This window comes from Rattus norvegicus, chromosome 7, assembly GCF_036323735.1.
Source record: "Rattus norvegicus strain BN/NHsdMcwi chromosome 7, GRCr8, whole genome shotgun sequence".
NCBI lineage: Eukaryota > Metazoa > Chordata > Mammalia > Rodentia > Muridae > Rattus > Rattus norvegicus.
The window spans coordinates 118,804,876-118,829,185 of NC_086025.1; the positions used below are offsets into that span (position 1 = coordinate 118,804,876).

Here is a 24,310-nt window from a genome sequence, read left to right on the forward strand (position 1 = left end):
TCTACCCATGTGAGCAGAGGCTGCAGCTGCCAGTCTAGTTTTGAGCACCTCACCAGGGAAATACGACCCGGTATACCCTCCCATACTCTTTACCCCCACCCATTCCTCCTCCCCTTCCTCCCACACCCACACCTACACCCACACCTTCCACACCCTCCAGGGATCTTGTGGTTCAGAGTTGTCTGCCCCTGAGCTGAGCTGCGCATGTGCATCCCAAGCCACCAATGAGAGATCAGGATAGCGCGGCCGCCCTCGCTGCGCCCCGCCCCCTTCCGCAATCAATAACACCCCCAGTTCCCCAGCGGACCTCAGAAACTCCAAAAGCTTTGACCGGTGCTGTCACCCTACAGACCAAATCTATAATCATGTCACTGAGAGACTGCCAGGTACGCGCACCGGTTCGGTTGGGTTCTCCTCGGTCCGGGAGTTGGCTCAGCGCCGAGCAGCAGTCGAGATCAAACTTGTAGGTCACCCGGAATCAGGCAGGGAACCTTAACCTGAGCTTGCTGTACATATGCAGCCCAGGGTGGAGGGGACTCTGGTTCCCGGTCAGGTGCACCAGTGGAAGCTTGTGAACTGGGTTTGAATCCAGGGAACGGTTCATTTGAAGCCACCCAGGGCCCGGGCTTTGAGCTCATTTTTCAGACTAGGAAGATTGAAGGTAGGAGCAGCCAGTGGACTTGCCACAGCCACCTGATTTCCAAGTCCTGGAAAGTGCAATTTTTTGCTTGCCAGGACTTAAGGGCATGTCCCACGCCCAAGGGTGACACGGGCACTGTGCACCCTGACGGTCATCGGGTCACCGAGGGCAGCTATAGTAATCTGCAGTTTCCCAACTGCAAGCTTGGTGGGACACACACCCCCAGCCCCCAAGCAGTGGGAGAGGAGATGCCAAGTGTCGGCAGGTAGTACACACCTTGCTAGGCCTGTGACAAGCCACACATCCTTTAAGTTACACATTTGAACTCTGACCTCCTACCAAGGGCTATTAGGTGTCAGTCTTCTGGCTGACACTTGGTAAGTGTTTAAGGTATTTTGCAGAGTAGTAACCAAGGGTTTGGGGGCTCAGCCCAGGAAAACCCGGTGTCCCTTTCCTGTTGTGTAGGCGTGGAAGGATGCTGGGCTCCCACTCTCAACCACAAGCAATGAAGCCTGCAAGCTGTTCGATGCCACCTTGACCCAGGTATGCTGGCCCAAGAGACTCATGGTTCTCCTTGAAGGGCTCTAGGGAAGGCTTTTGATGGGTGAGTGGTCTGTAAATCCCACTGCAGTGAAGAGCTACCCATTGCCACAGAGGTCCAACAATATGTGAAGCATCTCTGCTAGTCCCAGCAGCCCTGTCCTCAAGGTTCCCAGTTCAAAGGTGGACAGCAATGGATACCCCAAGGGGGCCTGAAAATAGTTCCCCCGACAGATATCCCACTATGGCCTGCTGAGGGTTTGCTGTGGGCTCTGCCATAAAGGCACGGGGTGTTCTGAAGCTCTTATCGAGTTAGCTGGACCAAGGCTTTCTACCCATCCCCAGACACTTCTACAGCAGTGGATTATCCTATAGTTCAGAGACTTGGGAGCTTACAGGAGATGGGGCAGGGTCTCAGAAGGAAGGTCCAAGATGGGATGAACCCAGATGGGATAACAGAGACTCAGAGAACTGAACTAACGTGTTAAACGTTACCCACTATGTCAGAGGCAGGGCCAAGGTGTGCCTGCATCTGAAGATACAAATAGAAAACAAAGGCTGGCCTCTCCATCTTCCTGCCTTCACATCGCTAAATGTAAGGAACACTGGCCATTGTCTTTCCTCCGTTGGTTTCTACTGTAGCCCAGACTGGCTTGGGACCTACAGCAATCGGCCTTACTCAGTCTCTGGGATTATGGGTGTAAGCCACCATACCCAGGTTAGGAGTTATTTCTGAGAGAAAGGAAGCAAGGATTGTGTAAGTGGACTCTAGGGCTCCTCTTAGTGCTGAAGAAGGAGAGGCACCACACTTCATCTCTTGGGAAGGGCCTGCTCTCCCACAGTTCTTTACTAGGAGTGAGCATCCCTAGGCCTAGGAAGTGCCATCCAAACGTGTAGCCTCTTCCTAGAAGACCCACGAAGTTATACCTCTTTTGAATTAGGGTCCAGAAAACGTTCAGTGTTCTAGAAAGAAAAAATAACTCAGGTCCAGGAGACCCTCGGTAGTAGAGCTGTGTGAGACTGAGTTTGATCTCCAGCACCCCTGACCAATAATTAATTAACTAATTAATCTGAGTTTAGATGCATGCCCTCACTGATACTCAGAGTCACAAGGACAGATTGGTTCTGCATTTCTCCTTCCAGTACGTCAAGTGGACCAATGACAAGAGTCTTGGTGGCATCGAGGGCTGCTTGTCAAAGCTTAAGGCAGCAGATCCAACCTTCGGTGAGTAAAGCTCTCCCCTGGTGCAGAAGCGTCTGTCACACTCCCTGATGCTAGGGACTCACTCAAATTGCCACTTGGCTGAGTTGACACCATCCAGAGTGGTGAACGATGACAGCTACCTTTGCATTTGGAACTACGGCTGCCCCTGTGAGGACGCCATTTCTAGAGAAGGCTCTAGGCCCGTGGTTCTCAACCTTCCTAATGTCGCTACCCTTTCAGGCAGCTTCGTGTGTTACGCTTTCCAGCTCTAAAATTATTCCGTTGCTGCTTCCTAACTGTTTAAGCGTGTTCCTATTAGGAATCATAGCATAAATGCCTGTTTTCTGATAGCCTTAGGTGACCCCTGTGAAAGGGTCATTCATCCCCCAAAGGGGCTACACCCACGGGTTGAGAACTGCTATCCTGGATCTTTTTTCTAACTGTTGTCGATTTGACGTAAAATGCCACCTCTAGTTCTCAGACGAGGAAACGAGGCTCCGTGAAAGTGAGACACATACCTAAGTCTAGCTGGCTCTAAAGCCCAGAATCCTAGAACCCAAGAGATGGCTCCCAAAACCTTTGTCAGGGGTCTCAGGACTCATGATACCTCCAGAGCCACTAAAGCAGAAAGGAAATGGGGGACAGAGGCTGGCTCACGGGAGAGCCTTGCATGTATTGGGCTGGGAGAGGTCAGTTGAGTACGTTTCAGAACCCTGGATGGGTGGCGCATGTGTTGGGTGAGTTCCTGGAATTTGAGAAGACTATGAAAGGGAGACAGAGGTTAGGGGTGTTCTTAACACCTGCAGCAACGTAGCCCCACTAAAGCCAGGGCAAGCCATGCAGCCACAGGGACAGCTAGTGGTCAGAGTGGACTCAGGCTGTGAGCAGGGTCCCGGAGCTGGGGTAGGGCTATCCTAGCATTATGGTTCTTTCTGCCAGGTCAATGTCAGTGATTTCGTTCTGCACACTAGGGGACACTCCATCTTTCTCAAGAGGAGGCTGGGAAGCATGGGTAGAGAACCTCACACCTTCATCCACTGCACCATCATGTGTGAGGGCCACAGCAAGACAGCATCAGAGTCTGGGCCTCAGGGATTGTTGACTCTGTTCCCCCGAACAGCATTAACTGGCCATCCCAGGAGGCCCAGGCTGCTTATACCAGCTGATGAACCGGTTCGTAGTATCTGCCAGGCTCCTGAGGGCAGAGGGAAGCACCTCAGATCTTGGGGTTCAACAGAAAGCTCAGTTAAAAAGTAACTTTAGTTACTTGAGAAGTTCTGCTGCAGCCGTTACCTTGCACACAGTGCAAACAGGTCTTGATAGCGAACCTCATAGGATGTGGGGCTAGGCAGGGCAGGACTGGGCTGGGCTGGGCTGGGCTGGGCTGGGCTGGGCTGGGCTGGGCTGGGCTGGGTGACCAGCTATTTTCCAATCTTCTGTCAGCCATGGGCCTTGCCATCTCTAACGGCCTTGTGCTCATTGGCACGGGAACCTCCGTGAAGCTGGACAAAGACCTGGACCTGGCTGTGAAGACCATGGTGGAATTTTCTCAAACCCAGACTCTGACGCCCCGGGAGCGGCTGCATGTGTCTGCGGTGGAGATGTTTGCCAAGGGGTGAGAGGCCTCCCTGGGCTGGGGGTTGGGACTCCAAGTCTGTGCAAGGCGATGCCTCAGAGCTTGAGTGAGCATCTCACAGGCCTGTTGCTCTGACCCAAACTGAATGCTGAATGAAGAAATATTTAGCAAGGGTTCCTGGTCCAGGGTTCAGAATAGCTTATTATGGTTTATTAACGTGGTTATTATTTTTAATCACAACACCCAGGAGTGAGAAGAAAACAATCGACCCTTTTGCTTCTTGCTGTGTTCATCAGCTCTCTGTTGTTGTAACAAAATACCTGAGACAATACATTTATAAAGAAGAAAGGTTAATTTTGGCTTATGGTTTCAGAGGTCTATGGGAACCTACACTATGGCCTGTGAGGCTATGGTAAGGCAGTACTTTCTGGTGGTTATATACTCATCTCATAGCAGCCTGGAAAGTCAAGAAGGGCCCAAGGTGTGCTCCTATTAGGAATCATTCAAAGGCATGCTCCCAGTGACCTAATTTAAGACCACCAGGCCAAAACTCTGGGAGGTTGCTCTACCTCCCAACAGCACAGTCTGAGATACCTAGCCTTTAACATACAAGTCTTTAGGATATATATGTATACATATGCATATACATATACATATATACATACATACACACACACACACACACACACACACACACACACACACACACACACCACACACGCACAGGGTTTCTACACCTCTATCTACCATCCAGATCATTCTTTGCCTCCATTCCCACAATCCTCCAGGGAAGTCTCTCTGCCTGCATGGGCAAGCGAGGTGGAGTTCTCAGATGCCCCATGGTGTCAGAGCAAATTGTCCTCAGCAGTTGGTTAAGCCTCCTTTTCTGGACTGAAGAGATGGCTCAGCTGATAAGGTGCCTGCCACACAGGTTTAAGGATCTGAGTTTAGATGTCCACCCCCCCACCCCCCACCCCCGGGCGAAAAACCGGGCATGGTGATGTGTACTGAAACCCACAGGCCATGGAGGAGGAGCAGGCAGACCTTGGAGCTCACTGGCCCCACCAGTCTGGCTGATTTGATAAGATCCGGGTTCATTGAGAGACTGTGTTAATAAGTGCGAGGTCAATTAAAGGAAACACCTGATGTTGACCTCTGGCCTCCACATGTGTGCACACAACCACACCAGACAAACCTGTTTTCCCCTTTCTTGAAAAGATTTCTTTGTTTCTATATCACGTGCCTAAGTGTTTGGCTGACACATATGTCTGTGCACCACTTGTACACCTGGTGCCCCTGGAGACTTGGAAAGGGCACCAGATCTCCTGGAATTGGAGTCACAGATGGTTCTATGCACACCAGGAATTGAACCTGGGGTCTCTGCAAAAGCAGCAAGTGCGGTCGACCACTGACCCATCTCTCCAGTTTCCTTATTTTTCCCCTTAAAGCTGAACAAGAGGGTGAAATTTCTCATTGGCTTTTTACATCTTAGGAGGTACAACCTAACAGAGCAAATGTGTACGCATATATGTCTATAACTTTTTTTTCTGTGCAGCGCTAGGAACAGACTCCATCCAGAGCCCTACATGCTGTGCAGGCTCCAATTACATCCCTAGCTCTTGATGGAATTATTTTTTGCATGTGTGTCGGGGGTACAGGGTTTCTCTGGGTAACAGTCCTGGTTATCCTGGAACTCTCTTTGTAGACCAGGCCAGCCTCGAACTCACAGAGATCCTCCTGCCTCTGCCTCCTGGATGCTGGGATTAAGGACATGCACCACCAGGCCTGGCTTCAATTTTCTCTTTCTTAATTGGAAACCTTTCCTTTCTCACTAATGGCTGTTCGTATACAAAGTAATGGGTGCTATCATTCTTTGTTCTCCTCAGCACCACTCCTACTCAAGCCCCTGCCCCCCTCCAGGCCCTGCTTCCTTTCCTTTGCCTTTTTCTTTATGCCTCACATACTCAGTCTGCTACCTGCTCTATCTCCTCCCCTTCACGTTGCACCCCTTTTTAGTCTTGTGACCCATTATATACTTTATGTTTACCACTTTATTTATCTTTGTGTGCGATGGGGGAGGGGCACTATAGCATGTGTACCCACGTCTGCATTGGTGAGGTACGCATGTGCCCTGGTGCCCAGAAGCCAGAGAAGGATGCCAAGTGTTCCATTCTGTCACTCTTCACCCTCATCCGTCGAGGCAGGGTCCCTCACTGAACCCGAGCTCACCGTCTCTCGGCTACACTGGTAGCCAGCAAACCCGGAAGTCCTCCTTTCCCCACTGCCCCCAGCACTGGGTTACAGGAGCGTGGCCGTGCCTGAATTGTACTGTTGGTGGGGATTTGAACCCCGGTTTTGTGCAGCAAGCATGCTTACCCTACACAGTGGCGTGCCATCTCCCCAACCCCAGATATAATCACCTAAAGCAGCTCAGGCAGGTAGTGACACAGTGTGACTTTCCACTCCCTGTGGATGGGGACCTCATGCTCAGTGTGTTCTTGGCTTCCAGGAACTTCCCCAAAGCCTGTGAACTCTGGGAACAGATCCTCCGGGACCACCCGACAGACATGCTGGCCCTGAAGTTTTCCCACGATGCCTACTTTTACCTGGGCTACCAGGAGCAGATGCGCGATTCCGTGGCTCGAGTTTACCCCTTCTGGACCCCTGACACCCCCCTTAGCAGGTACATGCCATTAAGAAAACTACATCATTTTGTCCTTCAGTTTCTCCCTTCTGCCCTAAAGGCATAGAAACTCTATTGGCCCCAGCCTAAAGCTAATGAGACTCGTGCTGCTCATCTAAAAGGCTTCCTTTCTTTTGTTTGATCTTCATCCCATCCTGTGAACAAGGCAGTGCCAATTGTGTATCAGTCAGATAGGATTTATTTTGTTGCAGTGACAAGCATCCCCAAGATTATGTTCTCCAAGGCTTAATACCCACAGTTCATATCCATTGCTGGCTTCATTGTTTGTAAGATAGTATATAATTCTGTAATCCAGCATGGCCTCAAATTCACAGCAATCTCACAGCTCACCTCTTGGATATTGGGATTACAGGTATGAGTCACGAGGCCTAGTTGCCGCCTGCTCATCCCTATAGGGCCATAGGTCCTTTGGCCACATCCTTCTCTCTTTTCAAGATGGTCAGAGCAATGACCTCTGGATATACCAGTTGCCACAAGGGAAAGGGGTGCTCTCCAAAGGTAGCTTAGGTAGCATCTGGCAAATTCAGAACCTATAGGGCAGGTAACAGGCTGGAAATTCCCTCAGAAGTCCACTCAACTTCCTCTTTGTATCTAAAGGCAACCGGAAGGAATATGGGGTGTCTCTTTCTTTCCAGGACTCTTTCTCTATGACTGTCACCTAATTGGACAAGAGCCACCCACACTACTGGGAAACTTTGTAAAAGTAACTTTTTTATTTTCCAGTAGTAATTGTTGTTCCAAAGCTTACTGTCTCTGTCTGCTAATCTAGGCCCAGCCCTGGAAGCTTCTAACCTCCAGACAGCCTTACCTCACCAAGAATGCTTTCAGCCTCTCAGACTTCATGCTGCATAAACTCACCCTTTCTAGCTCTTTCTGAACTCTGACTGGCAGGTTCAACTCAGCTGTTCCAGCTCAAACTCCTCTCCAAGCTGACTGGTTCAATCTGCCTCTGCCTTCCCCCTTGGACTCTGACTTTATTGTTCTGCTTGGCCTCATACTAACTCCGGCAATCTGTTCTAATCTTCTGGCTCCTTTGTCTCCTCTGGCTCATTTGATCTTCACCTGCGTCTAGCTTGTTCTTTCTTCAACCTGTTGCTGTAAAACTCTCCGAGTAAAACCACCTCCTCCCACTCCCTCAAGTAGCAACCCTTTCCTCATGAGAGTTGAGCATATCCTATCCTGTCAAATCTTTCTCTGATTCATCGCTGTGTCGGCCACTCAATTAGACATCACTTTCAAACATGGCTGTTTTCCTCTACAATCTAACTTTACCTTCGTTGTTTGGGATTCAGTGTGTGGACAATGGGTATGTCTGTATTCCAGCCAGAGGGATTAAAGGTGTGTGCTAAGGACCGAACCATGCCACAACTAAAAACAATTGGGTTTTGTTTTTCTTCTTCAGTAAGTAAAATAATCTCAGGTTCACCATGTGATCAAGTATCTTGCAACAGAGCGTTGTTTGTTTACAAGTCTACTGGTTTAAAAGTTAATCACACCCAATACAAGTACCTTTGTGGTGACCCTCAGAATGGTGCTGGACCACGGGTCCGGTACCTTGGTTCATCCAAATTGGTGGTTAAAGTATCTACTAGTACCTGACCTACAGTTAACCCTTGGTAAATAATTTTTAAAGTCACCTGTAAGCTATTGCTCTCTAGTAAAAGATGCCATTTGCCCCTATGCTGGACAGTAGAGGTGACACCTAAGTCTCAGACAGCAACATCTATCTCCACTCTGTCCCCAGAAGGACACAGGATAGACCCCCCCATCACCTATGACCAACCGCCTTGGGGCTCAGTGACTGGGTGACTGATAAGAAATGCAAGTATGCATTCCCTTAGAGTATATGGGACAGAATGGACGGTGAGGGACAAACGGGGCTCTGGAATCATCCTGGGGAGCGGCATGCTGGTCAGTGGGTGCTTCCAGGCCGGGCGAAGGATGGTGCAGAGAGCAACAGAAGCCTGGGAGGAGCTACCCATGACCCCAGGCTTCCCAGGGAGGTGCGTCTGGACCAGTGGTTCTCAGCCTGTGGGTTGAGACCCCTTTGGGGGTCAAATGACCATTTTACAGGGTGTCTCCTAAGACCCATCAGAAAACAGATATCTACATTATGATTCATAACAGCAGCAAAATTACAGTTGTGAAGTAGCAACGAAGATGATTTTGTGATTGGGGGTCACCACAACATGAGGAACTGTATTAAAGGGCTGCAGCTTAAGAAGGCCGAGAACCTTCCTAATGAGCATGTTGTCCCTTTGTCTTCAAGAAAGATCAAAATCTGCTGAGCTCAGCTTCACTCCAGGTTGGGGGGGGTCATGTTATTCTCTCATGGCTGCCTCCTGCTGGTGGCCCATGAGTGCAGTGCAGATTTGTCCAGCTCCCTGATGGCCTGAGGGGAATCAGGGTTCCAGCAAGTCCTCTTTCCTTGACACCAGCTCTACACTGGCTTCTTACAAAGAGGAAAACAGTGATCAGATGGTTTCCCAATGCATCACACCTCCGCTCTACCTGCGAACCCTCTCTGTCCAAACACAGTCACATAGAAGCCCTGGCTGTGAGAACTCTAGCCGGCCCTGCTGGGGGGCTCCATTCCACCAGCTCCTCTCTGTGTTCTTGGGTACTGAAGCCTTTTCTGTGCTTTCAGCTATGTGAAAGGGATCTATTCTTTCGGACTGATGGAAACCAACTTCTATGACCAGGCACAGAAGCTCGCCAAAGAGGTAAGTGGGTCCTCCTCAAGGTATGAGGCACATCTGGGGATGGTCCCTCATATGTGGATCAAGCAACCCTGCCTCCCCACCTTGGAGTGGGGGCTACTCTTGGAAGAGCTAGTATTAGGGCAAGCAGCTACCTGTCTGACACTCCTTTAATCCTCCCAAGGTCCTGGAACGGAGGAGACAGTGAGGCTCAGGGGTCACCAGAGCATTGGCTCTGTGTTTCTGTGAGTCCCACTTGGCTCCAGAGCCACAGGGCTAAGCAGGACGGGTGCAAACCTTGGATCTTCCTCTGTGAACTGCACCTTTCCACTGGGTCTAGCCATGCGCGAGGCTTGAGGTGGTTGGAGGTTTCAAATATAGCTTTCCTGGGTCAGGGCCTGATCCTGTTATCTTCTTCCCCCACTGAGTGGAAGGCTCCTTATCCTGCCCACAAGCTTGTCTCATAGATTTCAGTCATCACTTGGGGTACCTACCAATGGGAGGGGTGGAGCCAGCATGGAACCTGCTAGATGCTTCGGGCCCTGTGTTCTGTGTTCTGCTGGGATGTGCTGGCTGACCTGGAGCTCTGAAGACTCCCTTGTGGGCCTGGACCTAGAGTGACTGACAGGTCTGGGTACAGGATCAAATGACTGACAGAGGGGCTGGGGATTTAGCTCAGTGGTAGAGCGCTTACCTAGGAAGCGCAAGGCCCTGGGTTCGGTCCCCAGCTCCGAAAAAAAGAACCAAAAAAAAAAAAAAATGACTGACAGACCTGGTTGCAGAGTCAAGTGACTGACAGACCTGGGTGCAGGGTCAAATGATGGACAGGCCTGGGTATAGGGTCAAGTGACAGGTCTGGGTTCAGGGTCATGTGACAGGTTTGGGTACAGGGTCAAGTTGACAGGTCTGGTCAGCCCGATAGACAGAAAGAACAAGGCTGAGTCCTATTTCTCAACTGCCCTGTGCGAAGGTAGCATTCTTAGAGGGGCTCCCTAGAGGCGTGCTGGTGCCCAGCATGCTCAGGGTGCACCCTATGATATCGCCCAGCTGTCCTGGCCCTCGGGTGTTCCGCCCCAAGGCCCACATGGAGAGGACAGGAATGTGAAAGCTGAGGGACAGGAACAGGAGGACAGAGACAGCTTGGGACACAATGCTGAAACCCTTGCGGTAGGCGCCAGGCCAGCATGGAGGTACTCGCAGTTCTAGGCCCCAGGGAAAGCAGGCCTAAGGGAGCCGGGATTTGTTGTGGGGCTCTGAGTATAAGCCAGCAATGGGGTTGCAGTGAGCCCCAGTTGACCGCTTCAGTTCCAGCACTCAGTAGGTGCCCAATAGACATGAACTGACCGGATAAGTAGACAGACAAGGGGAAGAAAACCAGTTCACAAACTCTGCCTCGTTGTGGAGCTCAGGGGTCAAGTTGATTTTTGTCATGAACAACTTCTAACTCAGGAAGCCACTTGTGTGACCAGCTCCTGAGGGTAGGTGGGAGGGGCAGCCTCTTGTCATTCACCGCCAGAGGACACCACAGTCTACACTGTTCTCATAGCCCTGAAAGGAAGGCAACCCCAAAGGCCATCATGGGAAACTGAGGTATGGGGCTCTTGGGTAGCATATTGTCGATGACCCAGGAAGAAAATCTGGGCCTTCCTAAGCCTCAGTTTTCTGCCTCTGTGAGACTGGCAGAGACTCCCTCGTCAGTAGCCTGCTGAGGTGGGCAAGGCACACATTGGTACCCACAAGACACCTAGGAAATGGGGCCAGAGTTGGGATTATAATTATTCTGAGTTAGAGCCCCGTCCCCACCCTTGCTCTTGCAGGAAACAAAGCTAATTCCTATTTCCTTTGTCCTTCCACCTCCTGCCCCGTGTAGGCTCTATCTATCGAGCCCACAGACGCGTGGTCAGTGCACACTGTGGCCCACATACACGAAATGAGAGCAGAGATCAAAGATGGGCTGGAGTTCATGCAGCATTCCGAAGGCCACTGGAAGGTATGCATTGAGTCTTGGCAGTGACCATCCACTGGACCACCCAGTCCGACGCCTGGAATTCCTCCAGGGCTTGCTAGGTGGGATTTACTGATATGGCTTAGCTCCCCAGGAAACATCCCCGACAGCCAGGCATCCTCTGGGAACCCCACAGCACCCCAACACCTACCAGCGTTTTTTAAGCGATTGTACAGTGAGAGTCTGCCTGAGGTATCTTGCCTGAGGTGAAAAGAACGGGTAGAAAGGGCACTACGGAAATAGTCCTCAGGGCCCTGGGTTGCATGTGTTCCTGATGCTGCCAACAGGTACCCATAAGGCTCTACTCAAGGAGTGGCCTTAAGGAACAGATGATACAGTGTGAGGGAAAGAGGCAGGCCGATAGGGTGATGGCCCACTGGTGTAGGACTGACATGTGAGGGTTGGGATGGTTCAGATCCCTGTAGCTCAGCCTGACCATTTCTGTGACCTGACCTTGTGGCTTCACTGTCTCTGTTCCCTATTCCCACCTTTACTCATCCCTGCTCCTAACTGCCCAGTGCCCTCTTTGGAGGCCATTTCTCCTGGCCCACTAGCTGCTGTAACCTTTCTTCCTCTGTGTGTGCCTGTTTTGTCTGGGCTTGCCTCTGGCACCTGACCTGACCTGACCTCCTTCCACAGATCCTTGCCGCCCTGCCTTCTGTGCCACAGCAGGATGCAAGGGCACCACCAGCTAGGGCAGAAAGTTCCTTCCTGAACCTTGCACTGAGTAGCAGATGCTCAGCACCTCACAGACCAGGCAGGATGGGGTAGCCTCCAGCATCCCTCAGAGCTGTTCCCTGGGCTAGGACTGTGATTGACAGCCAAGCCAATTCCTAGCATCTCCTAGTACGGTTCTCAGTGCAGCTGACTAACAAGAGAGGTTTATGAATACGCAACCTGTTCTAAAGATGCCCAGACTCCAGGGTCTGGAAAACTATTTTTTCCTAGGACTACCTAGGCAGATACTGAAAGGTTTTGTGAATAGAGAGAAATGTCTGGGTGGGGAGCACATCTTAGCCTCGTCCCCCAGAACATAAGCATTACCCTACCTTGGTGTGTGTGACCTCCAAGTAAGTGTTTGTGTGTGTGTATGTGTGTGTGTGTGTGTGTGTCTATCTGTTTACACATATACACCTGTATATGGCTGTAAATGCACATGTGTCTGTGTGCATATGGAAGCCCCATTGTCACCTCCCAGGTGCCATCTGCCTCATCTTTTGAACAGAGTCTTTTCCTAGTACCTGGTTAGGCAAGGGCTGGCTGGACAGAAAGCCTTAAGAACCCTCCTGCGATTGCAGGCATACGCTATCAGATCCAGCTTTTACCTGGGCTCACCAGGAGCTAAACTCAAGTCTTCATGCTTACCCAACAAACATTGCACCAAGTGAGCATCTCGCCAGCCCAACTTGGAACTCCTGAGCCTATTTCTACCTCCCTGGTGCTGGGATCATGCAGCTTTTCCGATGCTGGGGATTGAGCCCAGGGCTTCATGCAGGACACCAACTGAACTATAGACCCAGCCCACAGGCACTCAGACATTCTTTCATTCTCTCTGCAGGACTCCGATATGCTCGCCTGCCATAATTACTGGCACTGGGCCCTGTACTTGATTGAAAAGGTAGGATGCTTGTGTATTTGGATTGTCTCAACCCAGCACAGATGTCCAAAGAATAGGTAGTTCCTAGCCCCCCACTATGCGTCTGACTCCCATGCAGTACCTTTCCATGTTGGTACAAAAGATGGTGTCTTAGTTAGAGTTTCTGTTGCTGCATTGAAATTCCATGACCAAAAGCAAGTTAGGGAGGAAAGGGTTTATTTGGCTTACACTTCCACACTGTAGTCCAGTCACTGAAGGGTTGCAAGACAGGAACTCAAACAGGGCAGGAACCTGGAGGCAGGAGCTGATGCAGAGGCTGTGGAGGGGTGCTGCTTACTGGCTTGCTCCTCATGGTTTGCTCAGCCCGCTTTCTTATAGAAGCCAGGACCATCAGGCCAGGGATGGCCCCACCCACCATGGGCTGAGCCTTCCCCTGTCAATCACTAGTTAAGAAAAAGCCTTACAGGTCTATCTGCAGCCAGGTCTATCTGCAGCCAGGTCTCAGGGAGGCGTTTTCTTAATTGAGGTTCCCTCCTCTCAGATGACTCTAGCTTATGTCAAGCTGACATAAAACTATACAGCACGGACGGTGCCTGATGCAAGACAGCAACCATATCCCAAGAGCTTTGCAGGCTGCACTCCTCAGAGACATTTTTCACTCTTAGGAAGCAGGACTCATCTGACTTATTAGCTACTTTTCTATTGCTGTGATAAAGCACTGTGGCCAAGGCAACTTTGTAGAGGAGTGTTTATTTGCCTTACAGTTCCGGAGGCATAAGAGCCTCAGTCACAGTGGGGAGGGGTGTGAGCAAGCAGCAAACACACTCACCTCATCCAAGCACAAAGCAGTCTGGACTGAGAGTAGGGTTAGGCCTCAAGCTCTTCCTCCAAGGCCACACCTCCTAAGCCTGCACAAACAGCACCACCTAGTGGGGACCAAGTATCCAAGCATCTGAGATGTTGGAAGACACTATTATTTACACCCCCTTAGGTGGAATCAAGTGCTTGGGATACAGGGAGGGTCTCAGATTGGACAAGGAATTCTTCTAGGACAAGGGGGGCGGGAACAGGTGATGGCTACGGGCAGGTTCCTCTTTGTCAGGTTGCTTCTCGAAGCACTGTTACCCATAGAGAAAGCCGTGGAGGCTCCTGGTTCACTTTCTCCCCTCTCCACACTGGGCTGCCACTGAGCCCTGCCCACCCCTTCGGGGGGGGGGGGGGCCTTCCTTGGTCAGCTGTTCCTGGTCCATCTCCAAGCATGGCTTTTTGACTTCTCCAGATGTTAATCGCAGTAATTTCCCCCTTTTCAGGGAGACTACGAGGCAGCACTAACCATCTACGACAGCCATGTAAGTGTGTTTGCGTCATTTGCGGTCCGTGACTGCAGCTTGACTTTGTCTCTCATAGCCTCCGGGCCGTTGACACTGTCCATGCCAGAGCGTACGGTGGGAGAACGTCCCCCAGTTCTCGGATAAGGCTTCGTGGGATTGGTTGCTCGCAGGAGCCATGTCCTGACTCAGTGGATCACTGAGCCTCTGCTCACTGCCACCCATGGTGTTTAGAGACCGATGTGCCTAAGGAATCTCTGACAACAATTTCTTTTCTCTGAGACAGGGTTTTTCTGTGTAGCCTTGGCTGTCCTGGAACTCACCCTGTAATATAAACCAGGCTAGCCTCAAACTCAGACCTGGCTTTGCCTCCCAGGTGCTAGAATTAAAACCATGGGCCACCACCTCATGGCCTAGATGGGTATTCCTTTGTTTTCTCCCCACATACAACATATATTCATTTTTTCATTAATTTATTTATTTATTCGCTTTACATCCCAGTAGCAGCAGTCCCTCCCTCCCCCCTCCTCCCAGTCCCACCCTCACAAGTCCCCCCCCCCCAACCCCAACCTGTTACCTTCTCTCCTCCTCAGAGAAGAGGAAGCCCCTTGGGTACCACCCTACCCTGAGATATCAAGTCGAAGCAGAACTAAATCCATCCTTTCCCACTGAGGCTTGACCAGGCAGCCAGCTAGGGGAAGCAGATCCAATGGCAGGGAATGGAGTCAGAGACAGCCACCCACTCCAATTGTTAGGGAGATGGTTATTCTTAGTGAGGTAATTCACCTGTCCCCAGGAGGTTTTGTTTTGTTTGGGATTTTTACTCACTTTTAACTTTAAAAAGTCAGAGGCAGGGGCTAGAGAGATGGCTCAGTGGTTAAGAGCATCAGGTGCCCTTCCAGAGGACCCGGGTTCAATTCCCAGTACCAAGATGGCAGCTCACACCGTCTGTAACTCCAGTTCCAGAGGACCTGGCACTCCCACACAGACATGCAGGCAGAACACCAACCCACATAGAAATAAATAAATCTTAAAAAGCCAGAGGCAAGCATAGTGGCCGCAACCTTTGATCTCACCCTCAGGAGGTGGAGACAAGGTATAGGATCTCTGTGACTTTACTACCATCCTGGTTTACAGGGTGAGTTCTAGGACAACCAGAGCTACATAATGAAACCCCGTCTCAACAAAAGTCATGTTTATTTCATATGTGTCTATATGACATGACACGTATGTAAAAGCGAGAGGAGCGGGTTCTCCTTCTAATGTGTGAGTTCCAGGGATCAAAACAGGCGTGACCTCACAAGTGCCTTTGCTGAGCGTTATATCCAGTTTTGTGTGTGTGTGTGTGTGTGTGTGTGTGTGTGTTTTAATTTTTTAATGATGTATTTTATGTGTATGAGTATTTTGCCTGCCTGTATGTATGTATGTATGTATGTATGTGCACCATGTGCATGGCTGGTGCTTGCACAGGTCAGAAGAGGGAGCTTACAGACAGTTGTGAGCTGCCGTGTAAGTGCTGGGAATTGAACCGGGATCCTCTGGAAGAGCAGCCAGTACTCTTAACCAATAAGCCATTTCTCCAGACCCCTACCTGTTCTTATTGTTATAAAAATCTATGCTGTACAAAGCAGTCTATTCACGGTGGCACAGACCTGCGGTCCTAGCTAATCAGGATGCTGGCACAAAGGATATCAGTGTTAGAGCGCTTGCTTAGCATGCATGGCATCCAGGGATCAACCCCAGTTCCATGAGAAAAGAAGGAAAGGAAAAGTCGTGGGGCTAGAGAGATGGGCCATTGGTTAAGAGCGACAACTGCGGTTGCAGAGGACCAAGGTTCAATTCCCAGAACCCACATGGCAGCTCACAGCTCTGTCTAACTCCAGCTCCAGGAGACCAAATGCTCACTTCTGGCCTCTGTAGGCACTACGCACACATGGAGTCAAAATACTTGTACATGTGAAATAGTGATGGTGATGATGGTGGTGATGGTGGTGGTGGTGGTGGTGGTGGTGGTGGTGGTGGTGGTGGTGATGGTGGTGGTGATGGTGGTGGTGGTGGTGGTGGTGGTGGTGGTGGTGGTGATGGTGGTGATGATGGTGGTGATGGTGGTGGTGGTGGTGGTGATGATGGTGGTGGTGATGATGATGGTGGTGGTGATGGTGGTGGTGATGGTGGTGGTGGTGGTGACGATGGTGGTGATGATGGTGGTGGTGATGGTGGTGGTGATGGTGGTGTGGTGGTGGTGGTTCCTCTCTCATCCCCTGGCATCCTTTGAAAGGAAAAGCTCCTCGGCAAGGTCTTCGTAATAAAATCTTGGCACAGAATGCTCACGATGTGGGGGTAAGAACCCCAGAGGAGGAGTCCTTCTATCATGACCAGCTTCTTAGAAAGGAAATGGAGATGACCTACACTGTGTGTTCTGAGGGGTAGGTGTAGACGGATCTAGAGATGAAGCTAGAAATATGACCAGGCAAGAGATGAGCCTCCTGCCAGAGAAGCTTTAGACACAGGGCTGGGGGCAGCAGTTGACAGGGCCCAGCACTAACCCTGGGTGGAGTGGGCGTGTGCGTGCGTGCGTGCGTGCGTGCGTGCGTGCGTGCGTGCGTGCGTGCGTGTGTGTGTGTGTGTGTGTGTATACATGCATGCGCATGTACATGTACACACACACATGTGCGTGCACACATGTACGCCCTTTATACATTCTGGCATCTACAGTTGCATAATCAGTGGGAGCTGTGATCCTGTGCTTTATCTTAGCCAGAAGGCAGAGAAGTGATACAGTCCTGACAGCCAGGGTGCTGGTGATGATGCTTCTGTTTGCTGAGAGCTTTCTCTGTCCAGGCCACACCCACAGCTCAGATGGCAACTCCCTCAGGCTGTTCCCATGGCCCTGTCATTACTTGTCCCTCTGAGCCTAGCCTCCCATGGCCCTTGTCTTCCAGATCCTCCCCAGCCTGAAGGCCAGTGGCGCCATGCTGGATGTGGTGGACAGTTGTTCCATGCTCTACCGTCTTCAGATGGAAGGTAGCTGGGTCTCCTCGCTCTCCCCACATGACAAGGGAAAGAGTGATGGCTCATCCTGAGGGAGAGGCCACGGGATGAGTGAGCCTGGTTGCAGCTTTACACACCGGCTTATGCAACTGCCTCCTCGCCAGTCCAAGGCAACTGACCTGGCGTCCAGCGCCCTTTGTTCTGTTCTCCGCCCCTCCTTGGTGTGATGGCCTTAGGCTCCAAACCTTGACAGCCTGCCTGGCAGACCTCTCAGGGCACAGGTGGCGTCTGGTTACTGGCCGATGCCTCTTTTCCTAGATCACAGGAGGTGAGAATTTCCCAACTCTGACATTGCAGAGGTTTCTCAGCCTGACACCCCAGGCTTCACAGTTGCCCTGACGGGGCTGGCTTCCTGCCCAGGCTGGAGGTCCAGATGACGCTCCACAGAGAGATGCTGAGAAAGGCTGGAGCTCCAGAATCCCACTGTGAGGGATGAGGTGGGGTGCTAAGTGGCTGGCAGGCCAGAAGAGGCCTCTCATCTCCCACCCTCATAAGCAAGGATAACTCGTCTCCTTTTTAAAATTTATTATGTATTTTTTTCTTAATGTATTCTGCATATACACCTGCATGCCAGAAGAGGGCATCAGATCCCTTATAATTGGTCATGAGCCACTGGTTACTGGCAATTGAACTCAGGACCTCTGAAATGGCAGCCAGGACTCTTAACCACTGAACTGCTCTTCACAGGTACCAGGCTTGCAATCACCACAGGGAACATCTAAATCATGTTTTTTGGGATCTATCAGGGTACTAAGAATAGTTTGATAGCCTGTGACAGTTTTTCAAATCTGCTTTTTATCTCACAAGTTTGCCGCTTTTCCAGTAAACCAGGAGGCCGTAGACTTTGGTGGCTCCACTCACCTCCTGGCCTCTCACAGGACAAGATTGGGTGGGCTTCTGAGGGATATGGGTTCAGAGAAACCAAGTGTAAGGCATCCTGCTGCCTCACACCAAGCCCTGGGCTTTTCTTCTTGTCCCCAGGGGTGTCCCTTGGGCAGCGGTGGCAGGCTGTACTACCCATGACCAAGAAGCATACCCGGGACCACATCCTTCTGTTCAATGATGCGCACTTCCTGATGGCCTCGCTGGGTGCACAGGACCTCCAGACCACGCAGGAGCTGCTGACCACCCTGCAGGAGGCCAGCAAGTATGAGAAGCCCTGAGACCATGATGTTAGGGCCCAGCTGAGAGGGTGAACGAAAGCAAAGGCTAAGCCAAGGCCTTCTAGGGGTTGCTCTGCCTTCCTGCGGAAACCTGAGGGTGGGATCCTTCTGGTTAGCACGGCTTTAAGGCTATCCATGCTTCTAGGTAGGCATCCCCAGGTACGTGCCCATCCAGGCATGCCTCTCATGGGTGTCTGGCCTTCGGGTGGTCCGGTGGGTGTCCTCAGGACATAGAGTTGTCTCTTTGCTCTGAGCCTCAGTTTGTCTATTGGAAATGGGCGCCTTCTGGGCTGACAAGGGTGGTCTGGGAAGGACAGGTTGCTGCAGACGCATTCTCTGCTGGCCGTGGTAATTCTGGCTGTTCGTACCCAGGCTTTGCCTGCATCGTCTGCAGTTCTGACCTCTCTGTGAGGGCTGTGCTATTACCCCATTTTCTAGATGGGCAAACTGAGACTGGAGACAGGGAGCCTTGCCCTCTCCATACATTGGGCAGGTACCTATGCCTCCTGTTCTTAGCAGAATACCATCAGGCAGCTGTGAATGGCCCTAACTTTGGGTCCCTTGCCCAGGTGGGACTTTGAGAAGGTGGGTACTGAGCTTTGGTCTTGGTGACAGGTCCCCAGGGGAGAACTGCCAGCACCAGTTAGCGAAAGACGTTGGGCTGCCCCTATGCCAGGCCCTTGTGGAGGCTGAGAACGGAAACTCTGACCGAGTCATAGAACTTCTCCTGCCAATCCGATACCAAATCGTCCAGATTGGGGGCAGCAATGCCCAGGTGAGCCAGCTGTATAAAGAGAAGCAGAGGCTGGAGCGCCTGGTCCAGCAGACAGGTGTCTCCTGGGTGGTCAGTACTCATGGGGTAGGAGTATCCTTGTTAAATGCTACCACCAGGGTGTGCTGTTGAGGGTGGTGATTGTCTCAGTGGCTCCTTGGGGTTGGGAGCCCATCCGGGTCCGTGTTGCAGGTGCCTAACTTGCCTAACTGACATGGTACAGAGAGATGTCTTCAACCAGCTGCTGATTCATGCGGCCCTCACCTGCACCTCCAGCGTCCATAAGAATGTGGCCCGGTGAGTGCCTTGCCCTTCCTACAGCCAGGCATGGGGGGGGGGGTGTCCCCCGCACATGGCCTCCCTGTGCACACACCTGCCTTGGCATGTACACTTCTGCTTTTGGGGTTCGGAAAGCGAGGGGCAAGCTGGGGTTTGGTTTTCTTTTTTTCTTTTTTCTTTTTTTCTTTTTTTTGGAGCTGGGGACCGAACCCAGGGCCTTGCGCTTGCCTAGCAGAGCTACCACTGAGCTAAATCCCCAACCCCTGGTTTTCTTTAGTTAGCAGGGTCAACTTGACAAAGGGAGACAGCCAATGACCCTTTTGCGAGGGTTGGTGGTGGTGGGGGTGTTGACACAGGGTTTCTCTGTGTAGCCCTGGCTGGAACTCACTCTGTAGACCAGGCTGACCTAGAATCTAGAGATCTGCCTGCCTCCGCTTTCCCAATGCTACACTTTTGCCTAGCTTCCTGCCACCCCAGCTCACCTCCCATGTTAGCCACCCTGAACTACACAGTGAGCCAGTGCGCTTGCTCTCAAGTCCTTGGCACGTGCTGTGCCCTCTTCCTGGGACAGCTCGTCTCCTTTTGTTGTCTGCTCCTTTAGGCCTCAGCTGGCTTTTCGGAACCCATGGGGGAAAAAAAAAACAGTTCGCACACAAACATCTGGACAGTTACATAATTGTGGTCAGGAGAAAAGGATGGTGGTGAGGGTGTGGAGGACCATAGGGGGACCAAAGGGGGATCCCATAGAGGCGTAAAGGGAAGAGTAAATGCCCAGGGCATTCAGCCAGTGGGCCTGCTTAGGAGAGAAAGCGGCAACCTGGAAGCTGGGGGTGTCCGGGATACCTGATAAAGGTACCCCTGCAGCCCTAACCACTATGCTTCCTTTCCCTGGCTCATCACCTACTCTGCCAAGGAGAGGGCTCTTGGGTCCTCGCCCCGTGAGAACTGCTCTAGGCAGGTGCCCCGGGCGTAGGGTCAGACTCCCTCTGCAGTGCAGGTAATGGCCGGGAACATTTGAACTACTTTGAACTCATCAGAACTGCCATGGGAACATGTCCCTGTTCTTGTTACTCCGGGTCTATATGGGAAAAAAGGCACATGTGCTGCTCTAGAGGCTGAGCCTCTGGGAGCCTGCTGTGGGTAAAAGGCGGTCACAACCAGGAGAATTGGGCTCTGTGGACAGAGGAGGGAGCTGAAGGTTGAGCCAGGTCAGATCCTTGGGCGCAGCATGGCCCGTGCTGGAGTGGAGGTAGTGCAGGATCGAGAGGTGGCACAGCTACCTAGAAGGACACTGCAGGGGTGGGGCATTCCTTCCAAGTGTTTGCTTCTGAGTGCAGCCCATCCCTCTCACAAGTAAAACCTCTGCCGTGATTTTAGATGGTTTGAGTGTGGCCCAGGGTTCCATGGCTGGATGTGTGTTCCCGTGACAGAAGCCTGAGCTATGAGGTCTTGAGCCATGGCTTCTTTCCCCCAAGACAGACAAAGCCACCGTGATAGCCCCATACTGGAGCCTTCAGCTCTAGTGTTTACCTCTCATGGAAAAACCAAAGGACTGCCCAGGCGGCTGGACCCATCTTGCTTCTGCCAGTCATGTTCCCACAACCTTCTAGAAGATTCTATAACAGACACCCTCTGTTTCCGCAGGAGCCTTCTGATGGAGCGTGACGCCTTGAAACCCAACTCACCCCTGACGGAGCGGCTGATCCGCAAGGCAACAGCTGTCCATCTTATGCCGTGATGGCCAGCAGGGCCCTGGCCTGCAGCTCAGCACTGACCTCCTGGCATTAGATTGGCTGCCTGGTTGGGATAGGAAGTAGCTGGGTCTGTTCATCAGAGGATAAAGTTTAGTCCCAGCAGAACTCCCCAAATCAGTAGTTTGGTAGAAACAGGGAAAACAAGTTAATTTTGAGTGCTTTTCGGAACTCCCCTCAGGGCCAACATGCTTTTTTAAGCCTCCAGAACCAAAGCAGTGCTGTTATTTGCAGGTGCCTTGTATTTTCTCCTGCTGAAGCCAGCAGGCAGCGAAGAGGTGTGGCTAGTTCATCCGGGAGGTCTAGAAGTGCTCTCCCCACACCCAGCAGGCTGGGCAGAGGTGTGGCCAGCTCAGCTGGGAGGTTTAGAAGTATACACTCACACACACACGTACACATACACACACAAACATGCACTGAACTAGCAGAACCTTTTCATTTAGTTTTCCTTATAGTCTCACAGGTCTTGCTGTCCCATTTCCTCCCGAGAGGATTCCAGTGAGCTGCCTAGGGTGCCAGTGTACAGTGGCTTTTCCTTTTTGGGGGAGGGCATCTGTCTCATTGGCTTTGGTTGTTAGCCCCAGACTATAGCACCTGCCACCATCCCCAAAGATGAGGGGAAGGATGCCTTCTGCCTCCCTGGGGGATTTGGTGGTGCCAAGTTGAGCTTCTCTTTAAACTGCACATGGGAGTAAAGCTTTAGGGGTGTGGCTTCCTTGGCTAGCTCTGATTCTGCTCCTATGAGTGGGTCTGAGACCCCAGTTGTCCTAGTTAGGGTATTATTGCTATGAAGAGACACCATGACCAAGGCAACTCTTAGAAAGGAAAACCATTCATTGGGGCTGGCTTACAGTTCCAGAGGTTCAGTCCATTATCATCATGGTGGGAGCATGGCAGCATCCAGGCAGGCGTGGTGCTGAAGAGCTGAGAGTTCTACATCTTGCACGGAAAGCAGCAGAAGGAGACTGTCTTCTGCTTTGCAGTCAGCAGGAAGGTCTTTTCTGCACTGGGTGGAGCTCGAGTATAGGACCTCAAGGTCCACCCCTACAGTGTCACACTTCCCCCCAACAAGGACACACCTTCTAACAGTGTCAATCCCTGTGGGCCAAGGGGGCCAAACCTATTCAAACCATTACATCAGCTTGAGGCTGCTCTGCTTGGCAAATAACCAGATAATTGGCATTGCTGCCACCAGGTTTAAACCCATCTCTTGCTTCTGTGACAGGGATACCCCTCCTGGAAATTGATGCAGTCTTGTTGCTGTCCTCCAGAAGGGGAGGTGCAAGGGCAAAGATGTTCCTCCCGGTTCAGTGATGAGCAGTCGTGAGCGGGGTGGTGGGGTCAGGGTAGAGGTCTCCAACCAGTGAGCTTTGCTCAGCCTGCTCGGAGTTCCTAAAGTCTGCTCAGGACTGGACAGGTTCTGGGCATTATAACAATTTAGTTCGGGGCTGGAGAGATGGCTCAGCGGTTAAGAGCACTGACTGCTCTCCCAGAGGTCCTGACTGCAATTCCCAGCAACCACATAGTGGCTCACAACCATCTGTAATGAGGTCTGATGCCCTCTTCTGGTGTGTCTGAAGACAGCTACAGTGTACTCATATAAATAAAATAAATAAATCTTTAAAAAATTTTAATTCATCCCTTTGACTACCCTCTCCTATGGGCACCTCTGAGTGAAGAAATAAAGTTTCATAGTTTCATAGATATGAGAAACAAAGTTATAAACACATGGTTTTGAGAAATACATCTGGTGGTCAGGATGCCTATGACAAACTTGTGACCTTTCTGAGAGATGCATCTGACATCATGATATCCAGTGATATGAAAGAGGTTTTGGTGATCAAGATTCTGACTAAGCTAATTAACAAAGAAAAACAACTGTTCTCAGAAAGACCTCCTACCCCTCCCTGTGGTAAATTCCAAGAACAACCTCAAGATGTCATCCTGACCCTGCCCGACCACCCAGTTCACTCCCCCTCTAAGGGACGTGCCAACTTAGCCCTTTCCCAGTGATTCACCAAGGCCAGGTGTAGGGCTGGATGAGGAAAGTGACCAACTGAGCCAAGAACAGCGCCTTGAGCAGGCCAGCCAATACCTGACCAGATCCTTTGTCCTGTGTACCACCAATGAGAATGGGCCAGCTAACCCTGTTGCTGAAATCTACCCTCTGTAACGAATAAAAGTTGTGTGCTTTTTGGGTTCGGGGTTGCCTCTCCCTGCGTGGATGAGCAGCCCCACGTACGTGGAATAAAAAACCTCATGCTATTGCAGCGGTCACTTTGTCAATCTGTGCTCTGTGGGTTGCACTCCTGAGGTGAGGCCACTTTGGGGTCTTACATGAGCAGCTCCTAAGTGCCAGGTTTGGGTTGCCCCTTCACTGGATGAAGCAGTGAGTCAAGAAATTGTGTAATTTTGCCCCACAGCCCTTGGCACCTGCCCTTGCTATTGTACCACTTTCTGCCATGATCTCTGGTCAGGAAATGTTATCTTTGTATCACCCTGCCACCCATTGGCTTCCACTGAATACCTGTCTGTAAAAGTTGGTATGTGTAGGCTTTAATGAAAGAAGGCATGAACCTACCGGGGGCAGGCAACTGATTTAAAGAGAAGGGCGTGTGTATCTGAAGAGATGACCAGAGTTCAGTCCCTAGCACCCACATAGAGGCTGCAACTCTAGCTTCAGGGGATCTGACAGTCTTTCTGGCCTCTGTAGGCACTTGCATACATGTACATATGCACACATCGACAAATACATATATATATATATATATATATATATATATATATATGCCAAGAGAAGTAAATAGTAGTGAGTTATTAATTATTAATGTGTGGGTATGCTTTACTGAACATCTACTGTAAACTGATATGATACAAAGAGAAGTGTTGGTGAGCTTTACTGCCCATCGGATGGTTCCAGGGATGCAGGGATTTAACGCTTTAAGACGGCACAGGAGTGGAGCCAAGAGTTGCAATAAAGGCTTGGACCACAGGTGTGCCT

General features: G+C 51.1%; 1 protein-coding gene across 3 annotated transcripts; it reads left to right on the top strand.

Moving 5' to 3' along the window:
• Positions 1–239: 239 nt before the first annotated feature.
• Ttc38 (tetratricopeptide repeat domain 38) lies at positions 240–23,574 on the top strand. Of its 3 annotated transcripts, none has more exons than XM_017594774.3 (14): positions 264–386; positions 1,070–1,183; positions 2,324–2,405; positions 3,828–3,999; positions 6,470–6,643; positions 9,312–9,387; positions 11,234–11,353; positions 12,927–12,986; positions 14,276–14,314; positions 17,236–17,317; positions 18,326–18,491; positions 19,123–19,282; positions 19,503–19,576; positions 21,203–23,574. In XM_017594774.3, the coding sequence occupies exons 4-14, from the start codon at positions 3,830–3,832 to the stop codon at positions 21,294–21,296; spliced, it is 1,215 nt and encodes a 404-aa protein (XP_017450263.1). In that variant the 5' UTR covers positions 264–386; positions 1,070–1,183; positions 2,324–2,405; positions 3,828–3,829; the 3' UTR covers positions 21,297–23,574. The 3 variants fall into 3 exon arrangements, with proteins under 3 accessions (XP_063119400.1, XP_017450263.1, NP_001123971.1); NM_001130499.1 differs by having other exon boundaries at positions 280–386; positions 1,106–1,183; positions 21,203–21,516; XM_063263330.1 differs by lacking the exon at positions 21,203–23,574 and having other exon boundaries at positions 240–386; positions 1,106–1,183; positions 19,472–19,576.
• The last annotated feature ends 736 nt before the right edge of the window (positions 23,575–24,310 follow it).

Bases quoted from the DNA above. Each gene is read 5' to 3' on its own strand.
- Ttc38 (NM_001130499.1), top strand. From the start codon at position 366: ATGTCACTGAGAGACTGCCAG. The intron at 1,184-2,323 runs GTATGCTGGCCC...TTCTCCTTCCAG, and splicing joins TCGATGCCACCTTGACCCAG to TACGTCAAGTGGACCAATGA. The intron at 4,000-6,469 runs GTGAGAGGCCTC...CTTGGCTTCCAG, and splicing joins GTGGAGATGTTTGCCAAGGG to GAACTTCCCCAAAGCCTGTG.